This window comes from Penaeus chinensis, chromosome 18 (assembly GCF_019202785.1).
Source record: "Penaeus chinensis breed Huanghai No. 1 chromosome 18, ASM1920278v2, whole genome shotgun sequence".
Lineage (NCBI taxonomy): Eukaryota > Metazoa > Arthropoda > Malacostraca > Decapoda > Penaeidae > Penaeus > Penaeus chinensis.
The window spans coordinates 30,888,687-30,911,186 of record NC_061836.1 but is presented as its reverse complement, the minus strand read 5'-3'; the positions used below and the strand labels follow the sequence as shown (position 1 = coordinate 30,911,186).

The 22,500-nt window shown below is 48.2% G+C and overlaps 1 protein-coding gene across 3 annotated transcripts in view; it reads left to right on the top strand.

Moving 5' to 3' along the window:
• Nucleotides 1-22,500, top strand: part of LOC125034437 — a 183,751-nt gene that overhangs the window by 107,076 nt on the left and 54,175 nt on the right. For all 3 annotated transcript variants that reach the window (XM_047626183.1, XM_047626184.1, XM_047626182.1), the window contains exons 3-4: nt 6,449-6,584; nt 13,666-13,841. In XM_047626183.1, the coding sequence (XP_047482139.1) occupies nt 6,449-6,584; nt 13,666-13,841 (312 nt within the window). The remainder of the gene's footprint in view (nt 1-6,448; nt 6,585-13,665; nt 13,842-22,500) is intronic.

The window sequence follows — 22,500 nt, the reverse complement described above, 5'->3', positions numbered from 1 at the left end:
GGAGGGGGGGGAAGGGGGGAAAGGGGGGTTTGAAGGGAGAGGGGGGGGGGGTGGGGGGGGAAAGGGGGGTTCGGTTTGGAGGGGGGGGTGGGGGGGGGGGGGGGGAGGGAGAGGGGAAGAAAGCAGGTGTGGAGAGGGGGAGGGGGAGGGGGAGGGGGGGGGTAGCAGGAGGGAAGAGGGGGGATTGTGAAGAAGGGAGGGGGGAGGGCGGGGGCCCGGTGAATGAAAGTGAGGGAGGAGGGGAGGGGGGAGGGCAGGGGGGAGGCGGGGTTTGAAACAGGTGGGGGGAGTGGGGGGGAAGAAAAGTTAAATTCGGGGAAAGGGGAAGAAGGGAGGGGGGGGATGCACGTGTAAGCAAGGGAATACAGGTGAAACAAGGAGGGAGACAGGGGGGGAAATGAGTTTAAGGGGAAAGGGGGAGGACGGGGGGAGGGGGAAAGGAGGGGGGGGAGGGAAGGGGGGGGGGGAACCCAACGGGGTTTGGGGATTACCTTTTCGGAGCCGATGGTCGTATTCGATTGTCTATAACGCGATCTAATACCATTTCCTCGATGCGCTGCTCTGGGGCCCCGGTGGCGGGGGGGGGGGAGCTTCCCCACCTTTTTTTTTCGGTTTGGGGGGCCCCCCAAAAAAGGGTTTTTTCAAGGCACGGGGGTGGATGGGGAATTTGGGGGGGGTTTGTGACGGAGACAATGGGGAAAACTTTATTCTCAAGCTCCATTCGGTCATTCAACAGGTGTGGTTAAGAAATTAAATCACCCCCCCCTCTCTCTCTCTCTCTCTTTTTCTTTCTCTTTCTCTCTCCCTCTCTTGATTCTTCTTCTTCTCTCCTCTCTCTCTCTCTCTCTCTCTCTTCTTCTCTCTCTCTCTCTCTCTCTCTTCTCGCTGATTCTCTCTCGCTGATTCTCCCCTCGCCGATTCTCTTCTCTCTCTTTCCTCTTTTTCTCTTTTCCCCCCCTTTATTTTTTCTTTCTTTTTTTTCCCTTTCTCTATTCTTTTCCCCTCTCTCTCTTCCCTCTCTCTCTCTCTCTCTTCTCTCTCTCTCCTCTTTTCCCCTCCCCCCTTTTCTCTTCTCTCTCTCTCCCTCCCTCTCTTCTCTCCCTCTTCTCTTCTCCCTTTTCCCCTCCCTCTCTCTCTCCCTCTCTCTCTCCCTCTCTCTCTCCCTCTATTCTCTCCTTGCCGATTTATCATTGCCTGTTCATTTACTTGGGAATTTCCACACAAAGGAACTATTTACTCAATGATCAAAGTAAAGTTCAATTCAGGAATAATGGCCTTCTCCTCTCTCTCTCTCTTTCTCTCGCTCTCTCTTCTCCCATTCCCTACCTTCTGCCTGCCTGCCTGCGTCGTAGTTGCCTGTCAAACTCTTTCCCCCTCATTCTAATCTCTCCTCTCATTTATATTTATCTAATCTCCATTCGGTTATTCAACAGGTGTAATATACAAATTATTATTTCTTTCTCTCTCTCTCCTTTTCCCCCTTTTTGTCTCTCCCTCTCTCGTTCTTCCCCTTTCTTCCTCTCCTCCCCTTTCTGCCTCTCCCTCTGTCTTTCTTTTCTTCGTTTCTCCTTTCGTCTCTCTCTCTCTCCCTCCTTCTGTTCTCTCTCCCCTCACTCTCTGCCCCCCCCCCTCTCTCTTCCTCTTTTTCTCTCTCTCTCTCTCTCTCTCTCTCTCTTCCTTCTCTCTCTCTCTCTCCCTTATCCCCTGTTTAGTTTTTATAAATGTCTTTTATTTCTGAGGAATTACCACACAAAAGAACTATTTACTCACTGATCAAAGTCATTTGGATATTTTTCCCGTGATTAAGCGCAATACTAAGTTAAACACAAGAACCATATTACATTCCATTTTTCCCCCATCACATCTAATCTAATCCAATCTTTAAAAAAAGAAAAAAAGAAAAGAAAAGAAAAAATCTTCCCAATTTACGAGCATCCTAACAACCCTCGATAAAGCATCAGCTCAAAACACCACGTCAAAAAAAACACACGCCGAGAACTCTGTACTTACTTACTACCTTAACCAGCGGTGCGTCCATCTTTTCCTCATCAAAATAGCGTCGTTCGTAATTATATGGCTCCTGCTAAACGGCGGCCGCGAGCCAGACCCAGTTATTTGGTGCGATTTTAGGAGACAAGTGTTGTGTTACAGCCTGGCACGTCGTCCATAGTTTTTATTTATGCGTGAGAGGCAGGAAGACTTTTGTTCTGTGGGTGCTCCCCGGTAGCTACTGCTTGGGGAACTGGGGGGGGGGTGAGGGAGAGGGGGAGAGGGTTTTATGAGGTGAAGGGGGAGAGGGTGAGGGGTGAAGAAGGGGGGGAGAGGGTGATGAGGTGAAGGGAGGGAGAGGGTGAGGGGGTGAAGAAGGGAGGGAGAGGGTGAGGGGGTGAAGAAGGGAGGGAGAGGGTTAGGGGGGGGTGAAGAAGGGAGGGAGAGGGTGAGGGGGTGAAGAAGGGAGGGAGAGGGTGAGGGGGTGAAGAAGGGGGGAGGGGTGAGGGGGTGAGAAGGGGGAGGGGGGTGGAAGGGGGTGTGGAAGAAGGGAGGGGAGAGGGTGAGGGGGTGAAGAAGGAGGAGGGGTTTTAGGGGTTTAGGGGGGGAAGGGGGGAGAGGGGTGAGGGGGTAAGAGGGGGGGGAGGGGTGAGGGGGGGTGAAAAAGGGAGGGAGAGGGGGGGGGGGTGAAGAAGGGAGGGGGAGGGTTTAGGGGGTGAAGAAGGGAGGGGAGGGTGAGGGGGGGAAAAAGGGGGGTTTAGAGGGTGAAAGGGGGTGAGAAGGGGGGAGAGGTTTAGGGGGTGAAGAAGGGAGGGAGAGGGTGAGGGGGTGAAGAAGGGAGGGGAGGGTGTGAAGAAGGGAGGGAGAGGGTGTGAAGAAGGGAGGGAGAGGGTGAGGGGAGGAAGAAGGGGAAGGGAGAGGGTGAGGGGGGAAAAAGGGGAGGGAGGGGTAGGCGGTGGAAGAAGGAGGGAGGGGGTAGGGGGGGAAGAAGGAGGGAGAAGAGGAGGAGGGGGGAAAAGGGAGGGAGAGGGTAGGGGGTGAAGAAGGAGAGGGAGAGGGTGAGGGGGGGAAGAAGGGAGGGGAGGTGAGGGGGTGAAGAAGGGAGGGAGGGGTTTTGGGGGGTGAGAGGGAGGGAGAGGGTGAGGGGGTGAAAAAGGGGGGGAGGGGTGGGGGGTAAAGAGGGGGGAGAGGGTGAGGGGGTGAAAAGGGGGAGGGAATGGGGTTAGGGGTTTGAGGAGAAAGTAAAGGGGGGTGAAGAGGGGGGGGAGAGGGTGAGGGGGTGTGAAGAAGGGAGGGGGGGTGAGGGGGTGGAAGGGAGGGAAAGGGTGAGGGGGTAAAGAAGGGAGGGAGAGGGGAGGGGAGAAGAGGGAGGGAGAGGGTGGGGGGTGAAGGGAGGGAGAGGGGTGAGGGATGAAGGGAGGGGGGAGACTGTGGGGGGGGAAGAGGGAGGGAGAGGGTGGGGGGGGGTGAAGGGGGGGGGGGAGGGTTGGGGGGAGAAGGGAGGGGGGGGGAGGGTAAAGGGGGTGGGGGGAGAAGGGAGGGGACTGTGAGGGGGAAGAAGGGAGGAGAGGGTGGGGGTAAAAGGGGGGGAGGGTAGAGGGTGAAGGGAGAGGGGGGGAGGGGTGAGGGGGTGAAGGGAGGGAGAAGGGGGTGAGGGGAAAAAGGGGGGGAGAGGGTGAGGGGGTGAAGAAGGAGGGGGGGGTGAGTGAGGGAGAGGGAGGGAGGGAGAGGGGGGAGGGGGGAAAGAGAGGAGGTGAGGGGTGAAGAGAGGAGGGTGAAGGGGGAAAAGGAAGGGAGGAAGAGGGTGAGGGGAAAGATGGGGAGGAGAGAAGGGGGGGTTTGGGGGTTTTAAGGGGACAGGGGGGGAAAGGGGAAAATGGAGGGATTTTGGGGGGATGGGAGAAAAGGGAAAAAAAAGGTGACGGGGGGTAAGGGGGAGAAGGAAGGGAGGGAATGGATGCGGATACAGGAAAGAAGAAAGAGGGTGAGATGGCGGCTGGGGTGAGGGGAAAGAGAGAAGGGAGAGGTTCAGATTGAAGTTGGGGTGAGGGGAGAGGAAAAGAGGGGAGGATGAGGGAGAGGCTTGGGGTGTGGGGTTTTAAAAAAGGGAGGATGAAAGGGGGAAGGAGGGAGAGTGGGGGAAAGGGGAAGAAGGTGAGGTTGAGGTGAGGGAAATGAGGGAGAAAAAAGGTGGAATTTGAGGTAAGGGGAAAGACGCAAAGAGATATTAAGGTTGAAGTGAGGTTAAGGATAGGTTGGGTTCCCAGATGGGGGGAAAGGAAGAGATGTCAAACGAGGTTTGGGGGAAATAAAATGAGCGTCAGGGACAGGAAGTAAAGTCAAAGAAGACGAAGAAATATTGAAAAGGAGAAAGGGGAAAAAGGGAAAGCGAAGACGTACCAGGGGGAAAGGGAGAAGAGGAAAGGAGAGAAATAGATAGGAGGTAAAGGAAAGGAGAGAGGAAGGCGGGATGAGGTGTCAGAGAGAAGGAGGGGGGGGGGGGAGAGGGCGGAATGTAAAATTTATAGGTATCGTCTTTTAGGAAACTTGGATTGTCGTGAAAGGGGGGGAGGGAGGGTGAGGGGGTAGATGGAGGGGGTGGGAGGGGGTGGTGGTGGGGAGGGGAGGGGGTTGGCTGGTGGGGGAGGGGAGGGGGTTGGCTCGTGGGGGAGGGGAGGGGGTTGGATGGTGGGGGGAGGTGAGGGATGGGGGAGTGGGGGAGGGAAGTGGTGGGCGGAGGAAAAAGAGGTAGTATGGCGGGGGGATAGGGGGCGGATGGTGGGGGATTGGGGCCGGATGGTGGGGGATAGGGGGGCGGATGGTAGGGGGTGGGCGGTGGTGGGGGGAAGGGGGGAGGGGGTGGTGAAGGATGTCAAAGGGAATTATGTATATTAGAGAACGAGTTCGTTTTGCCAAGGTCCTTTTTGAACGCTGATAATGCTCTTTTGCGAGAGTGAGGGAAGAGAGTGAAGGGATGGAAGAAATGAACGAGACGAAGAGGAAAGAAAAGAAAAAGAAGAAGAAGAAGAAGAAGAAGAAGAAGAAGAGATAAAAAGAGAGGAAGACAGAAAGAGAGAAAGAGAAAGAGAAAGAGAGACAGACAGAGAGAGAGAGAAAAGACAGAAGTTAAAAGAGGGAGAGAGAAATAAATAACGAAAGAAAAAAGATAAACAGACAAAAAGACAAAGGACAAGAGAGAAATTCCCTCGTTTCGCCGTGTGTATATGGCGGCAAGTCCTCCTGCTACCCCCCCCCCCTCCCCTACGCCCGTGTCTGTGCTCTGTAGGAGAGAAAGAAAAAGACAGAGAAAAAGGGAAAGGGAAAGAAGAGAGAGAGAGAGAGAGAGAGAGAGAGACGAGGAGAGAGGAGAGAGAGAGAAATTTTTGAGAAAGATAAAAAAAAAAAAAAAAGGAGAAAGAAATTTTAAAAGATATTGCCCGTACAGATAGAACACGAAAAAATAAGAGAAAGAAGAAAAAAAAAAGATAGATAGACAGAAAACAAGAGAGAAATTACCAGTGCCAGTTCCCTCGTGTCGCCGTGTGTATATGGCGGCATGACCTCCGGCTAGCCCCCCCCCCCCTACCATGTGCTTCCTGAAGGGCGCTGGCTAATGAGATCTTCCCACTCTGCCTGGAAACTGCAGGTGCTTGGCTCTCCTCCTCCTCCCTAATGTCTTCGTCTCTTTCTCTTTCTCTTTCTCACTCTCGCATTTTGTCTTTCTTATTTCCTCTCTCTCTCTCTCTCTCTTTCCCTCTCTTCTCTCTTCTCTCTCTCTCTCTCCTTGCTGATGTTCTCTCTCTCTCTCTCTCTTTCTCTCTCTCTTTCCCCCCCCTTTCCCGCCCCCCCCCCCCCCCTCTCTTCTATATCTCTCTCTCGTTTCTCTTTTCCCCCCCGTTCCTCTATTCATTGTCGTTTGATTTGTTCTCTTTTTCTCTCTCTCTCTCTTCTCCCCTCTTCCTGCCCCCCCCCCCCTCTCTCTCTCTCTCCGCTCTCTTTCTCTCTCTCCCTCTGTTCCTCTTTTCGTTGTCGTTTGATTTGTTCTCTCCGTTTTGGGATTTTAGAATTCTAACCCACTTTTTGACAGTATAATTACGCATTCGTATTTTTCTTATCTGCTTTCGTCCACACTCTACGACCCCCTTTAAGACCTCTCTCCCCCTCCCCCCACCCCCTACCCCCTACCTGAATTCCTTAAATCCCCCTCTCCCTCTTCCTTCTCTCCTCCCTCTCATTTTCCCTCTCTCCCTCTCCCTTCCCTCTTCCCCCTCATTTTCCCTCTCTTCCTCTCCCTCCCTTCTTCCTTCCCCCCTCCCCTTCCCTTTCCCTTCCCCCCCTCCAACACCCTTAAATCCTCTTCTCTTTCTCCCCTTCCCTCTCCCCATTTCCCCCTCCTCCTCCCCCCCTTCCCCCCCACCCCACCCCACTCACTGACGCCGTTCCTCCCTTCCTCCCTCAGGCAGCGTGGCGGAGGCGGAGATCGTCGGCGGCGGGGCTCCTGTGATCATCGAGGAACCCACGGAGGAGATCGTGCGCCGCAATGACCCCCTCACGCTCAACTGCAAGGCCACGGGCGTCCCCCACCCCAAGATACGGTGAGTCACTCGCGGGGGGGACAGGTGGCGGGGGGGGGGGGGGAGGCTGGGGGGGGAAATAGGGGGGGGTTGTTTTCCCTTTGCAGTAGTGTTGAAAGTTTTGTTGGGGTAAAGTAAGTATTTCTGTTTGTCATATTTATGTATTCATAGATATATCTATATGTACATTATATATATATATATATATATATATATATATGTACATACATAAATATTAATATACGTATGTATATACATATATATATCTATATTATATATATTTGCATTTAATATGTATATATATATATGTATATATAAATTTATATATACATATATATTTATATATATTATTTATTTATTATGTATGTAATATGTTATACATATAATATACAAAATTTATTTGTATATATATAATATGTATATTTAAAATAATTATTCACACACACACCACCCACACCACACCACACCACCACCACACCACACAACACACCACACACACCACACACCCACCCCACACAAAACACACACCACACCACACACAATTTTGCATATATATATATATATTAAATATATAAAATATTTTATATATATATGCACACACATGAATGTATATATATAAAATAAATATATATATATATATTTTATATTTTTTTTTTGTATGTACATATGCATAAATAAATATATATATATTTATATTTATTTATTGTTTAGGGATTTTATTAAATATATTTGTATATTTATGATGCATGTGCGTACCTTGGTATATATTTATATAAAAACTTAAATAAATAAATATAGATACATACAACATACATACATACATTTCATTCCCTTACTACATTTCTAAATGTGTGTGTGTGTTTTTGTGTGTTTGTGTGTGTGTGTGTGTGTGTGTGTGTGTGTGTGGGGTGTGTGTGTGTGTTTCAGTGTGTGTGGTTTTTGTGTGTGTGTGTGTGTGTGTTTTGTGTGCTGTGCTTTTGCGTGTGCGTGGGGTGTGTGTGTGTGGGTTTTGACGTGTGGGGTGTCTGTGGGGCGTGTGCCCTGTGGGGTGTGGTTTGTGTGCATTGTGTTGTGTGTGTTGTGTGCGCGCGCGCGGGTGTGGTGTATAAACACAATTTATATAGTCAATTTCCAAACAGATTTCAGATTGAGAAGCGATAGAAAACGGGAAGAACAGAAGCGAAAACGGACCTAATCCCTCTGGCCTTTCGCTGGCAATCCATAAATACGATTTTCAATAATACGAGCTCCGTCGTTCTCTCAAAAAGATGACAACAAAGACCCCTCTTCCGCTCGTTTCCTCGCCACGACTAAATTCAGGAAACCCTTTTTTTCGATCAGTAGGGGCCTTACATCAAGTAGAGAGAAAGAAAGAGAGAGAGAAAAAAAAAATCAGCATTTGCATATCTTTTAATTGTTTGATTGTCTTTGCTATGTTTTCTTGTTGTTAGATAACTTCATTTTGCTCTATTATATATTAATTTAGCAAAAAAAACTAAATGTCTGTTCCTACATATCAAATATCAACCGCCGATTATCAAAACAATTCAATTATTGCTTAAAGTACACACACACACACACACACAAAAAAAAAAAAAAAAAAAAAAAAACAAAAAAAAAAAAAACCTTGACACCAATTTTACAAAAGAACATGAAATAATTAGTAAATGGTCAACAAAAAATTTCCCGGGGGTTCAAAATCCCATACAAAGACAATACAAACAGACAGACAGACACAAGATATTAAGACCAAATGTAGCGAGGCCAAAATCCCATAAAAAAAGAAGAGAAATGAAAACAAAAAGCAACAACAACAAGGAAAAAAAAAAAAAAACAGAAACAAAACACAAATTTTCTATACAATTACCAAAAACACCAACAAAAAAACAAAATAGTAAGACCAATGTTCCATGCAAGGAAGAAAAATACAAACCAAAAAAGCAAGAAAAACAAAATGCATGACCAAAATTTCATACCAAAAAAACAAAAAGAAATTCAAAAAACAACAAACCAAAATCCTAAGACCAATACCTTGGGAGAAAAGGAGAAAATTATCAAAACAACAACAATAAAAACAGTGAGACCAATTCCCATACAAGGAAGAATAAACAACAACAAAACAGTCGGACCGAATTCCCATACAAGGAAAAAAACAACAACAGCAACAACAACAAAGACAACAGCTAAAAAAAGTAGCCCGGGAATTCCCAAAAAGGGAAAGGGAAAAAAAAAAAACAGCAACAACAACTAAGAAAACGCAAAAACCTAAGCCCCGAATTCCATAAAAAGGGGAGAGAGGGGAGAAAAAGAAAGAGGGGGAGGCGAGAAGGGGGGAGAGAGAAGGAGAGAGGAAAAAGAGGGGGAAAGAAGAGAAAGGGGGGGAGGGAGAGAGAGAGAGAGAAAAGAGTCGAGTAGAGAGAAGGGAAAAGGGAAGGAGGGAGAGAGAGTTTGTTGGGAGGACGTTGAGATTGTGATGCAATGAGGGGAGGGGAGGAGAGGAGAAGATTGGGAGAGCGGGAGGAGAGGAGAGTGTGGGGAGAGAGTGTGAGGAGAGAAGAAGAGGATGAGGATAGATGAGAGAGAAGGAGAGAGGATGGCATGAGCTAGGAGGAGGATTTCGAGAGAGTGGGAGAGGAGAGGAGAGAGATGGTGAGAGACGTTGAAGAGAGGATAGATGAACAGGATGAGCAGGATGCGGAGGAGGGAGGGGGGGGAGGAGGGAGTAGTGAGGAGAGAGGATCGGTTGGATGATTCGAGAGATGTGGATCGGATCGGAGAGGGGGGCGGTGAGGTGAGATCAAAGGGGGGGGGGGGGGGGAGGAGAGGAGAGGAGAAGGAGAAGGACGAGAGGAGAGGACTGAGAGGATTGACGACGAGGGAGGAGAGAGGATGAGTGAGGGGAAGTAGATGCAGAAGAGACGAGAGAGGGATTTGTCGGTGTCGGGCGGTGATCCTAGTGGTCATGGAGGACTTCTTTTTCGGATCTGTGGGATTTCCCGTGATTTGTAGGGAGTTGTACCTGGTGGTAGTTCGTTCGGCGTATCGTTAGTTTCTCCGAGGTTGTTGTGAATAGGCTGCGGTGGCGATGACTTTTATGTTTTTTGTTCCGCCTGACGTCTAAGGTGCTTTTGCGATACTTTTGCTTTTGATGGTCGGCGTGTCAAGTGTTCTTTTTGTGTGGTCGTTGGGGTCGTTAGTATTTGCCGTTTTTGAGTGTGTGTTTCCCTTAGAGTGATGCGTTTGGTCGCTATTTGAGCGATTAGGGTCCTTTTCATTGGTATGGTTTTTTTGGTTGGTGTGTGGGCATCTTTCGCGCAGTAGGATTTACCTGGTTCTAGACTTAAGGGAGTCCGTGGTAAAGTTTCCTTGGGAGGCTGGAGTGTAGGGATGGTTGGGCACTCCAAACAGTTTCGACGCGTCGTGCTTCTTTACATTGGTTTCTTGGTGAAAGGTCAGGTTTTCTCTCTGGTCGTGTTCTAATTATGTGTTGGGGTAAACTTGTGGTTTGAGTGCGTGGAAGTCTTGGCGTGGCACTGCTGTGGAGGTGAGTGATTTATGTGATTAAGTGTTGCTTTTCTTTTCGTTATTGACAAGCGGGTCTGCCTTGAGTTACCTTGGGATCACTGAATCGGCTCTTTGGATTGCCTGAATTCAAAATGACTGGGGTGTGTATTGTTCTTCCATGATGTGGGATTACATCTCAGTGGTCGTGGTGGTACGTAGCAGGGGGTTACATCGGAATATCAAGGGTATCTCTTCTGGAGACGGGTTGGCGGGTCTACTGCGCGTGCTTATGTTAGGATCATGTTAATGCGTTAACCCCGGTGAGGGGGTTTGTGTCGACGGACAGATTTTCGGGTGTGAACCCCTAGGTTGGCAGGTTGGTGTCGTGGTTGCCAGGGCGGGTCTAGTGGGGGGAAGGGTGTATATCTCGTTTTAGGTGAATTTCTTTGGGATGTTAAAGGGTGGTGAGTCGCCGTTTGGGCGCTATTTCGTGTAGTGTGAAGAGTGGCTGTGAAACTCAGGCGGTACTCAGGGGGGTTGAACGTTAAAGTGGGCGTTTTCGGAGCGGGTACGCTAGAGTTGTTAGGGCTATGGCGGGGGTTGGGTGTGTCGGGTTTTCTAAAGCTGAGGGTAATGAGATTGTTCGGAGTGTTGAGGTTATTGGTGATGGGTTTGCCTCGTACGATGTGCAGTCGTTGGCGTCTACGTAGGAATCGCTAGTTGGTGGCCTGTGCTTTTGTTCAGTCTGACACTCGCATCCCCATTATCGATTGTATTACGATGGCGGACTCGTTTGTATATTGTCCGTGCTTGGGTTGCTGGGTCCGTCGGATGCTATCTCCCTTGACGGTGGGGCGTACCCCGCGCTAAATTGCTTGCGGGAGTAGTATGTCGCGGATGATTTTGCTGGTTGCATGCTCAACGCTTCGATGGGTTGTTGGGTTGACGGAACCGTGTGCTGTTGTTATAGCGGGATACAGTTGCCGGTTAGGTTCTCCTTTGCAGCGCATTCCTCCTCGGTTCCATCACGATGCTATTGGTTGTATTGTTGTTCTTGTTCCTTTATTCGTTTGGAATGTCGGAGGGGTCTTATTCGTTCGGACGGTGGGGTGAGGTCAGGTTGGTGCGTGAGGGCCTGTTGGTGAGGCGGATGGGTGAGGGCTGAGGGCGTGGGCGGAGGGGGGAGGGAGAGGGGTTGGGGGTGGGGTCTGAGGGAGGGGGAGGCGCTGTAGTCCTGGTCGGTGAGAGGAGTGGGAGGGAGCGGGTGAGGTGTGGAGAATTTTTTCGGAGCGTCTGGTGCTGTCGTTGTGAGATTTGTGTAATTAGGCCTGGCGCGCGGTCGGGAATGGCTAGTGACCGGATGATATAGCTGCGACCGTTCGCGAGCGGGGGGTTTTGGAGGGGTAGAGGAAGGATGTCAAACGTGGATGGTTGTGCTTTGGGTTTCCGAGATGAGAGAAAAGATGAGAGAGAGAGGAGAGAGATGAGAGAAAGAGGAGAGAGAGAGAGAGAGAGAGAGAGAGAGAGAGAGATGAGAGAGAGAGAGAGAAAGAGAGAGAGAGAGCGAAGCCCCCCGGACGAGACGAGAGGAATAGAGAGGAGAGGGAGAGACAGAGAGGAGAGGGATGAGGAGAGATGAGATGAGATGAGATATAGAGAGAGAAAGAGAGAAGGAGAGAGAAAAGATGAAGAAGAGAGAGAAGAGATAGAGACAGACGGGAGGACGTGACAATGAGAGAGAGAGAGAGAAAAAAAAAAACTACAACAACAAAGACAACAGCAAAAACAGTAAGACCGTAAGACCGAATTCCCATACAAAGGAAGAGAGAGAGAGAGAAAGAGAGAGAGAAAGAGAAAGAGAGAGAGACAGTGAGAGCGAGTTAGAGATAACCTACAACAGCAAAGACAACAGCAAGACCGAATTCCCATACACGGGCAGGGGGCGGCGCGCAGACACGCCCGAGGGACAGGCGATCTTCCGTGCCGTGCCACAGGAGGGCCAACGGGAACGGAGGAATATTTGGCTCCTTGCAAAGCTCTTGCAATTGCCTCGTGTCTCAGACGCCAAGAAGATTGACAGCTTTTATTGTCTCGTAGTGGGGGTCCTATTATTTTTTGTTTTCTTTATTTACATTCCGTGTTTTGTGTCTTTGCTCTTTCTATATTTGTTTCTCTGTCTCTGGTTCTGTTTGTGTCGGTCTGTCTAAATCTGTATGTCTGTCTGTCTCTGTCTGTATGTCTGTCTGCCCCCCCCCCCTCTCTCTCTCTTTCCATCTCTCTCTCTCTCTCTCTCTCTCTCTCTCTCTCTCTCTCTCGGTCGCTCTCTCGCTCTCTCCTTCTCTCTCTCTCTCTCTCCATCTCCCTCTCTTTCTTTCTATCTCTCTTTCCATCTCTCTCTCTCTTTCTATCTCTCTCTCTTTCCATCTCTCTCTCTCTTTCCATCTCTCTCTCTTTCCATCTCTCTCTCTTTCCATCTCTCTCTCTCTCTCTTTCCATCTCTCTCTCTCTCTCTTTCCATCTCTCTTTCTCTCTCTCTTTCCATCTCTCTTTCTCTCTCTCTTTCCATCTCTCTTTCTCTCTCTTTCTCTCTCTTTCCATCTCTCTTTCTCTCTCTCTTTCCATCTCTCTTTCTCTCTCTCTTTCCATCTCTCTTTCTCTCTCTCTTTCCATCTCTCTTTCTCTCTCTCTTTCCATCTCTCTTTCTCTCTCTCTTTCCATCTTTCTTTCCATCTCTCTCTCTCTCTCTCTTTCCATCTCTCTCTCTCTCTCTTCCTCTCTTTCCATGTCTCTCTCCCTCTCTTTCCATGTCTCTCTCCCTCTCTTTCCATGTCTCTCTCTCTCTCTTTCCGTCTCTCTCTCTCTCGCTCCCTTTCCGTCTCTCTCTCTCTCTTTCCATCCATGTCTGTCTCTCTCTCTGTCTGTCTGTCTGTCTGTCTGTCTCTCTCTCTCTCTGTCTGTCTGCCCCTTTCTCACTCTCTCCATGTCTCTCTCTCTTTCCATCTCTCTCTCTCTCTCTTTCCGTCTCACTCTCTCTTTCCGTCTCTCTCTCTCTTTCCATCCATGTCTGTCTCTCTCTCTCTCTGTCTGTCTGTCTGCCCCTTTCTCTCTCTCTCTCCATCTCTCTCTCTCTTTCCATCTCTCTCTCTCTTTCCATCTCTCTCTCTTTCCATCTATCTCTCTTTCCATCTATCTCTCTCTCTTTCTCTTTCCATTTCTTTCTTTCTCTCTCTATATCTCTTTTTCATTCGACGTGAATACGACACATGTCATGTTTATGTTTAAGTCTTGGTTATTATTTGTCAGAAACGTCTGCTCTAACGCACAGCTACAGAGGAAGTGTAATTACCATGTAGAGATTAAGGACCTGTCTTTCATAACAAGCGTAATAATCTTTGTCTCCTCTCTTTAATTACATTTGTCCGAGTATTAGTGCTTGCATATAACACAGCAAACAATCTGAATACACATATTTTTCTTAACGACTTCGCTGGTAGTCTGTCGCGTAATTTTCCCCCTGGGTAGTTAGGGAAAGATAATGATGTAACGATTTTTGTTCTTCTGTTCTCTCACTCCTTCCTTCCTTCTTTCCTTCCTCCAGGTGGTACAGGACAGACTCAGAGACGCCGCTGCGGAGTCGTGACGGGAAGCTGCAGCTGCCAGATGGCTCGCTCTTCTTCTACCGGGTGCGCGGTCGAGACGCCGGCACTTACTACTGCGCGGCGCATAACTCCCTAGGCACTGCCACCTCCAGGAGGGTCGCCGTCCAGATGGCTTGTGAGTTCACCTGTTTTTTTCTCCTTCTCTCGATGGATCATGCATGGGCAAGTGTTTGCAATCATACCTGATGAACGCACGCACACACACGGATATCTAATCACAAGGGACACACACACGCACCAATAAATTCGACAAGCAACAGCATCCCACGAGACACACCGACCGACCTATAAAACAAAAAAAAACACCCGCTAACGCAATAACAACAACACCGAAACCTCAGAACACCGGACAAGAATGCATACACACGCGATAGAAAGTGTCCTTATAAGCTTTCGTTCACCCAGAGAAAATAAACGACTTGAACAATCAGTGCAAGAAAGAGAGCGGAATATAATAATAAAAAAACGAACCCCCGGCCTCCCCTCCCCCCAACAGCAACTCCCCCCCCACCCCCACCCACATGTGTGACCGCCTTACCCAACCCAGGATAAATAAACAAGCGAGCGGCGGAATGCGTGCGTCACCGCGCCGACAACGCCGACAACAACGTGGCGCGCGGTCGAGGCGTCGTGACCCCCGTGTGTGGCAGGGAGAAGAGAGAGGAATAATGAGTCAACATGTCTAGTCGTACGGTCCTTTAGTACTTGACGTGGGGGTCGTGATAAGGGTCGTGGTGGGGCGTCGTTGAAGAGGGCAGGGCGACCCCGCCTCTTGTGCCGAGGAGAGACACACAAGACGGGAGGGGAGAGCGCCTGCCACGCTCTGGATGTCAGGCCGGTCATTTAACACGGGGATAGTTTGTTGTTGCGGATGAGGATGCTGAGATTTAGGATTAAGGGAGACGTCAGAGGAGGCGGGGAAGGAGGGACGAGAATAATGGGGACGATGACAGCGATGGAGACAGTGTGGATCATCCTGGTAACACTTTTACTTCTGAGACTAACGATGAAATAATTTGTTGCCGGGGGTAACGTAACGATGATGTAATTAGGGTAATGATAACTGCTTGGACAGTAATGATGCCAATAACACTGGTAATCATAATGACACTGATAATACAGATATTAATATCGAACATGCTAATACGACGAGACAAAACTAATTATAAAGCCAACCACGATTATTAAACACCATCATAGGCACGAAACAACAACAACAAAAGCAACAGAACAAGGACACGACCACCCCACTTTCTCCATGGCTTCCAACCTCAATATCATCCTAACCCCCATCCGGGACTTCAAAAAAAAAAAAAGAACAAGAAGAACAACAAAATTATAATGAAGGAGAGAACATATACTAGAGGGAGGGAAAAAATTAGACATCTGTGAACTAAATTTTACCCAGTGACTAGGATACGACACGGATTTAGGACGTGAAATTATGTAGAATTGTGAAATGAATACCTCACTTGTTCTATATTCCATCGAGATGCGATACACGCGTTACATATATATACATTTCCTCTCTCGTAAAACTGAAAATAATACTTGGTTCGTAAGATGACTAAAAACCGACGAGGGTATGCCAGCTGGGGTAGTTCAGTGACCGCACGGTGGAGCAAAGCTGAGAGAAATGCCATACATAGTGAAGGCAATGAGATTTTTGCTGAGAGAGAGAGAGGGAAAGAGAAAGAGAAAGAGAGAGAGAGGGAGAGGGAGAGAGAGGGAGAGAGAGGGGGGAGGGAGATAGAGAGAGAGAGAGAGAGAGAGAGATGAGAGGAGAGAGAGAGAGAGGAGAGAAGAGAGAGAAAGATGAGAGAGAGAGAGGGAGAGAGAGGGAGGGAGAGAGAGGGAGGGAGGGAGGAGAGAGAGAGAGAGAGGGATGAGAGAGAAGACGAGAGAAGAGAGAGAGTAAAGATGAGAAGAGAGAGATTAAAGACTGAGAGAGATAAGAGAGAGAGAGAGAAAGAGAGAGAAGAGATAAAGAGGGAGACAGAGAGAGAGAGAGAGAGAGAGAGAGAGAGAGAGAGAAGAGAGAGAGAGAGAGTGAGAGAGAGAGGACAGTAAGAGAAGAGAAAGAGAGAGAGGGAGAGGGAAAAGGGATGAGAGGGGAGGTGGAGAGAGAGGGAGAGGGAGAGAAGAGGGGAAAGAGAGGAAGAGGGAGAGAGAGGAAGGGGGAGAGAGAGAGAGAGGAAAGAGGAGAGAGACGGAGAGAGAGAGGAAGAGGGGAGAGGGGAAGAGGGGAGAGAAGGGAGAGGGATGAGGGAGAGAGAGTTAGAGAGAGGAGGTGTGAGGGGGGGAGGAGGGGGGAGGGAGGGGAGGGAAGAGAGGAGAAGGGGAGAGAGAGAGAGAGAGAGAGACGAGAGAGAGAGAGAGATGAGGAGAGAGAGAGGAGAGAGAGAGGGGGGAGAGAAGAGAGAGAGAGAGAGAGAGACGAGAAGAGAGAGAGAAGAGGAGAGGAGAGAGAAGAGAGAGAGGCGAGAGAGAGGTGGGGGAGAGAGAGGAGAGAGGTAGAGAGAGGAGAGAGGAGGAGAGAGTAGAGAGAGTAGAGAGAGTAGAGAGGAGAGAGTAGAGAAGAGGAGAGAGTAGAAAGAGGAGAGAGAGGAGGAGAGAGGAGAGAGTAGAGGAGTAGAGAGAGTAAGAGAGGAGAGAGGAGAGAGAGAAAGAGTGAGGAGGAGAGAGGATAGAGGAGAGAGAGGAAGAGAGGAGAGAAAAGGAGAGAGAGGGATGAGAGAGGAGAGAGATAGAGGAGAGAGGAGAGAGGAAGAGAGAAGTGAGGAGAGAGAAGAGAGAAGAGAGAGAGAGAGAGAGAGAGAGAGAGAGAGAAAAAAAAGAAAGAGAGAGAAAGAGGAAAGAGGAAGAGAGAGAGAGAGAAAGAGAGAGAGAGAGAGAGAAAGAGAGAGATAGAGTGGAACAAAACATACTCCTTTGTGACACGCCTCTCCACTTCCTCCCCGATCTTGCAAAAAAAGCGTACCCCGTGCATGACACTTGCAACGCTGTCCGTCATGCCAGCGTAATCGGCACACGCCAGGGGGGGGGGGGGCGGCGGCGAACGTAAAAGCGCGTGCGATAATCTGTCGCTCCTTTGGACGGAGGCTGGGAGAGGCGGCGCCGTCATACCCGTCATGTAAACGAATGCCTGAGTACATTATTCTCTCCGTAATGGCCTCCTCTATCAAAAAGATCTGATTTACGACACTAATAAACACGATAATTAGGACTTTGCTTTCCATTTGGGAGACGCCACACGGTGAAAAATGTCACTCGGTGTGTCGCTCGTTGAAAATTACGTCACTGTGACGGGCACGAACTCGGATCTAGGTTTGTGTCGGCGTGCAGACGTCCCATAATGCAATACACACACGCACTCGCAAAAAGACAGACGGAGACACAAGCATATACAGGCGCGCGCACACACACACACATTTACGAATCGAAGAGGACAAGAGTGAGGGAGTAGAGGAGGGGAGGGGAAGAGAGGAAGAGGGAACGAGGGAGAAAGCGGAAAAGGAACAGAAAGGACAAAAGCGAAGTAGAAGGAGAGGGCGAGGGAGAAGGGGAGACGGAGAGATAGGGCAAGGAGAAGGCACTGCGGGAAAGGGGCCAGGCGACAGAGACAAAGCCAGGGAGACGGAATCGGACAGGGCGAGATTAAGGGAAGGCAAGCCACCGAGAACTGACGGGAGAGAGAGGGGGGGGGGGGGCGGGGATGACCCTTCACAGACATCTGCTCGAGAGATGAAAGCACCAGAAGCCACAGTGAACAAATTACGGCGATAAAAACTACCAGTCTTTTTATCTCCCCCCCCCCTCCTCCCCCCCCTCTCTCTCTTTGACAGTTACAATCTCATGTACATGAAAACACAAGAAAGGAGAAGCATGCAATGTTGTTATTTATGTTGTCATTATGATTACTATTACTTTGATGTCCGTCATTAACGTGTCTTATTTTTCTAACGGCGTTATCATTTTTTAAATACAGTTTTGAGATTACGTTTCTTAAATTTGGCGAATTGTTTATACTGTTGTCATTATGATTATCATTGCTTTGATGTTTGGCATCATCATGGCATTTGGAAATACTGCGTTATTTTTTCCCTCCAAGAAATTGAATTTAAGATTATTTTTATTATTGGGGGATATTTGGCGACGAGGGAGAGGGTGAGGGAGAGGGGGAGGGAGAGGGGGAGGGAAAGAGAGAGGGTGGAGGGTCATGGCGAGGAGGAGGAGGCAGCGTTCAAAGACGTTTGATGTGATGAACTCAGCCCGTTTCCCTTTCCTCCCCTCTATTGTTCGCTCGTGTTTTTTATTCCATGCATTCGCCAGCTCTTCGCGTATTGTGTTTGTTTCTTTTCCCGCTTTTCCAATTCGGTTCCCTTTCCCAATGTGCACTTTTCGGGGCCCTTTTATTATCCTCCTTTTCATCCTCTCCCTCTTTCATTCGCTTTCCCTCATTCCCTTTTGTCATGCAGTGCTCCGTTCCTCAAGGTTCTGGTATTTCCTCCTTGTTATCACGAGCTTCGAGGAAAGAAAGATTTAACGCTCTCTCTCTCTCTCTCTCTCTCTCTCTCTCTCTCTCTCTCTCTCTCTCTCTCTCTCTCTCTCTCTCTCTCTCTCCCCCCCCCCCCTCTCTCCTCTCTCTCTCTCCCTGCCAGTGTCACTCTTCTCTATCTTCCTGTCGTATCGGAATATTCTAGAAAAACGAGATTATTTGCAAATGGAATTCATTTGAAGCTGCGTAATCATGCCGGATAATTAGAAAAAGAACACACGCACACACACACACATTCTCTTTCCCCCTCTTCCCGTTTCATATTCTCTCTCTCTCTCTCTCTCTCTCTCTCTCTCTCTCTCTCTCCTCTCTCTCTCTCTCTCTCTCTCTATCTCACTCAGTAATTTCGAGTCCAGAGTTTCGCACATGAAATTCCGGCCCGATGTCTCCTGCTAACATCTTCAGGTCTCTAGATCCCCCTTTTTGCTCTTTCTTCGTCTCTCTCTCTCTCTCTCTCTCTCTCTCTCTCTCTCTCTCTCTCTCTCTCTCTCTCTCTCTCTTCTCTCTCTCTCTCTCTTTCCACTCACTCTGACTCCCCCTCTCTATGCCTCTCCTTCCCTCCCTTACTCTCTCCTTTCCTCCCTCCTTCCCTCTCTTCTTCTCTCCTCCCCTCCCTCCCTCTTCTCTTCCTTCCGTCTAGCCTTCCCTCTCTCTTACTTCAGTATCATGGGATTTGCGTGACGAAGGGAAAACGATCATTGATGAAAATACGAGAATTCGAGTTAATATATTAGATGTGATGCAAATTCAAACGCATTTAACATTACCAGCGTCTTTGTTCAGGCGATAAAAAGTCTGAGCAATTTTGTACTTATTAAAATTTGCGCTCCATTTAATTTGCATGCCATTCATAAAGAAATATTAATCCATTTGCATATTTGATACCTGCGTGTTTGTTTTAGTGAAATAAAAACATTTAATAGATGTTTTACTAAACGTGTTTAATTTAAGAACAGTTCATTAATTTACATAAGCAGGCAAATAGCTTACACACATAAAGAAGACAGATTATGACAAAAGGTGTTTATTCTACGACAAAATCCATTAAAAGATAGGAACGAACGAGTCAACATTCTTATAAAGTCAACAAGCTAGCTATGGTTTTTAATTCCCAGTGGTACAAAAGTCGTAAACAGCTTCTATAAAAAGGAGAAAAAAGGAGAACAAAAAAAAAAAAAAAAAAAGACATTTTGTATCGCTTGGTAGATATCTTATATTTGGACAACGGACAAAAAACGAAAAAAAAAAAAAAAACGGAACAGACAACAAAAGAGAGAAAAGAAAAGAAAAAAAGAAATAAATAAAAACTCACCCGCTCTCAGTGAAACCCATACACCCTCGTGGCTTGTCTATTGAGGTATTATTCTGTCGTTTGCAGACTTGATAGCCGAGGATAAGTCTCTCGGTCGAGTCTGTTTACATTCGAGTGCTCGCTTTTCACGACGAGGGGCGTGCATCTTTTGAAAGTCTCCGTGGACGGGTAGGGTTCGAAATTACCTCCTTTAAACTCGTAGTGTGGGTAAGGTAGGATGTCGGACCGATGGTATTCCGGAAGAGTTTTTTTTTTGGTATTTTTTTGTTTTAGTTTTTTTTGTTCACGAGGGGCGTGCATCTTTTGAAAGTTTCTGTGGACGGTGTGGGATCGAAATTACCTCCTTTAAACTCGCTGTGTGGGGGTGGGGGTGAGTAAGGTAGGACGTCGAGCTATGAGGAGGATTCCGAAAGAGGTTTTTAGTATTTTCTTGTGTTTTAGTTATTTTTTCTTTTCTTTTCTGTTCCTTACTTTTCGCAACGAGGGGCGTGTATCTTTTGAAAGTCATCTTAGACGGATAGGGATCAAAAATACTTCCCCTAAATTCGCAGTGTGTGGGGGCGTGGGTAAGGTAGGACGTTGAACCAATAGATTTTTTTTATTTTTTGTTTTACTCTCTTTCCGTAAGTTGGGGCGTGCATCTTTTGAAAGTTTACGTGGACAAGTAGGGATCGAAATAATCTTTTTTTTATTATTTTTTTTTATTCCTATTTTCACATTCATGCACACAAACATCATTCAGTGTAGGCCATCAGTCGTTCGATTTTTTTTAAATATATATATATATATATCTTTTTTTTAAGACGATATAGATATCATAAAACAAAACTCCTTTGGATCGCAAAAATAATTTACATAACATAAACAGTAATGGGAGTAAGCCATTAGGCACCATTCAATTTCGTTGTGTGATTCAAGATTAATCCATTTATTGACCGGACACCAATTTAATGTCGGGGGAGCGAACCTTTTCTCAAATGCCGGTTGATGCTTCTCGGTTCGTTCTGCATTCACTTCTCCTGCGCATAGAATGCTTGCAATATGCAACATGGGAAGGGGAAGAATGGAATGCAAATAGAGCGCTTAGTCCTTTAAACGACATGTGCCTGGAGGACCTAGGAGATTTTGGCGGAGTGTATTACAAATTGAAAGTGGGTACACTGCTGTTCTTCATGCTAATGATCTTCTACCCTCAAAACTGCGCTAAAGTGGTTGTTCGCACAAACACAATAGTGTGTTTACTATATAAAGAAAGATATCCAATTGTATATTTTTACTGATAAGAACTCTTGCAAAAAACGCCGCTTTTGTGCTCTGGGTTTAATGTTCAATGAAATGGAATGCGACGCAGAGGGTTTAATGTTAACTTCACGGTGACCTGTACGGATTAAATGCAATTCCAGATTTGCCTTTACATCCTTAGGTCGGCTAGTGGCTCTACTCCAAGACGCTGTGAGCTGTAATACATAACAAATTCCCTCGACTAAACAGTGCCACCCATTCAGGGAAAAGCCTCCGCGACTCAGTGCCAGACCGGTGCAGTCAGCTCGCTTTAAGCTCAGCTTTATTCAGTAACGTTCTGCAAGGATTATGCCTCTTCTATGGCGTGCGGGGACTGCGTGCGTCATTTTGTATTAGTTGAAGTGACAGTTCGCTTCACACGGCTTGGAGACGTTCTCTCTCTCTCTCTCTCTCTCTCTCTCTCTCTCTCTCTCTCTCTCTCTCTCTCTCTCTCTCTCTCTCTCTCTCTCTCTCTCTCTCTCTCTCTTTTTGCTTGTTCCTCAATTCGGCAGCGATCCATTACTGAGCGATTATCTGTGACTTATGCGTCGATCACCCACGGCGTATATGATGGAGTGTCGCGGTGGGCTCACACACGTGCGCAGAGTCCGTGTCATTTGACTTAAAAAAAAAACACATACTCATCCCCACACGTGCACGCGGAAGAGATCACATACACTCATTCGTAAAGCTATGGACAGGAACGAATTATAACGAACACGGAAAGGTAATCATTCCATTGAGTTTTGGAAAAGTTAAAAGGACACTCCTTATATCCATGCATCCTTTGCAACGACCCGCCTCGGATTTGAACGAACGATCTACCTCGGATGTGAACGAAGGACTCTCAACGACCCGCCTCGGATGTGAAGAAAGGAATCGCAACGATCCGCTTCGGATGTTAACGAAGGACTCGCAACGACCCGATTCGGATGTGAACGAAGGACTCAACGACCCGCCTCGGATGTGAACGAAGGACTCGCAACGACACGCGTCGGATGTGAACGAAGGACTTGCAACGACCCGCGTCGGATGTGAACGAAGGACTCAACGACCCGCCTCGGATGTGAACGGACTCGCAACGACCCGCTTCGGATGTGAACGAAGGACTCGCAACGACCCGCCTCGGATGTGAACGAAGGACTCTCAACGACCCGCCTCGGATGTGAACGAAGGACTCGCAACGACCCGCTTCGGATGTGAACGAAGGACTCGCAACGAACCGCCTCGGATGTGAACGAAGGACTCGCAACGCCACGCGTCGGATGTGAACGAAGGACTCGCAACGACCCGCCTCGGATGTGAACGAAGGACTCGCAAAACGACCCGCTTCGGATATGAATGAAAGACTCGCAAAACGACCCGCCTCGGATGTGAACGAAGGACTCTCAACGACCCGCCTCGGATGTGAACGAAGGACTCGCAACGACCCGCCTCGGATGTGAACGAAGGACTCGCAAAACGACCCGCTTCGGATATGAATGAAAGACTCGCAAAACGACCCGCCTCGGAGTGAACGAGGACTCCAACGACCCGCCTCGGATGTGAACGAAGGACTCGCAACGACCCCCCCGGGTGTAACGAAGGACTCGGGAAAACGACCCGCTTCGGATAAGAATGAAA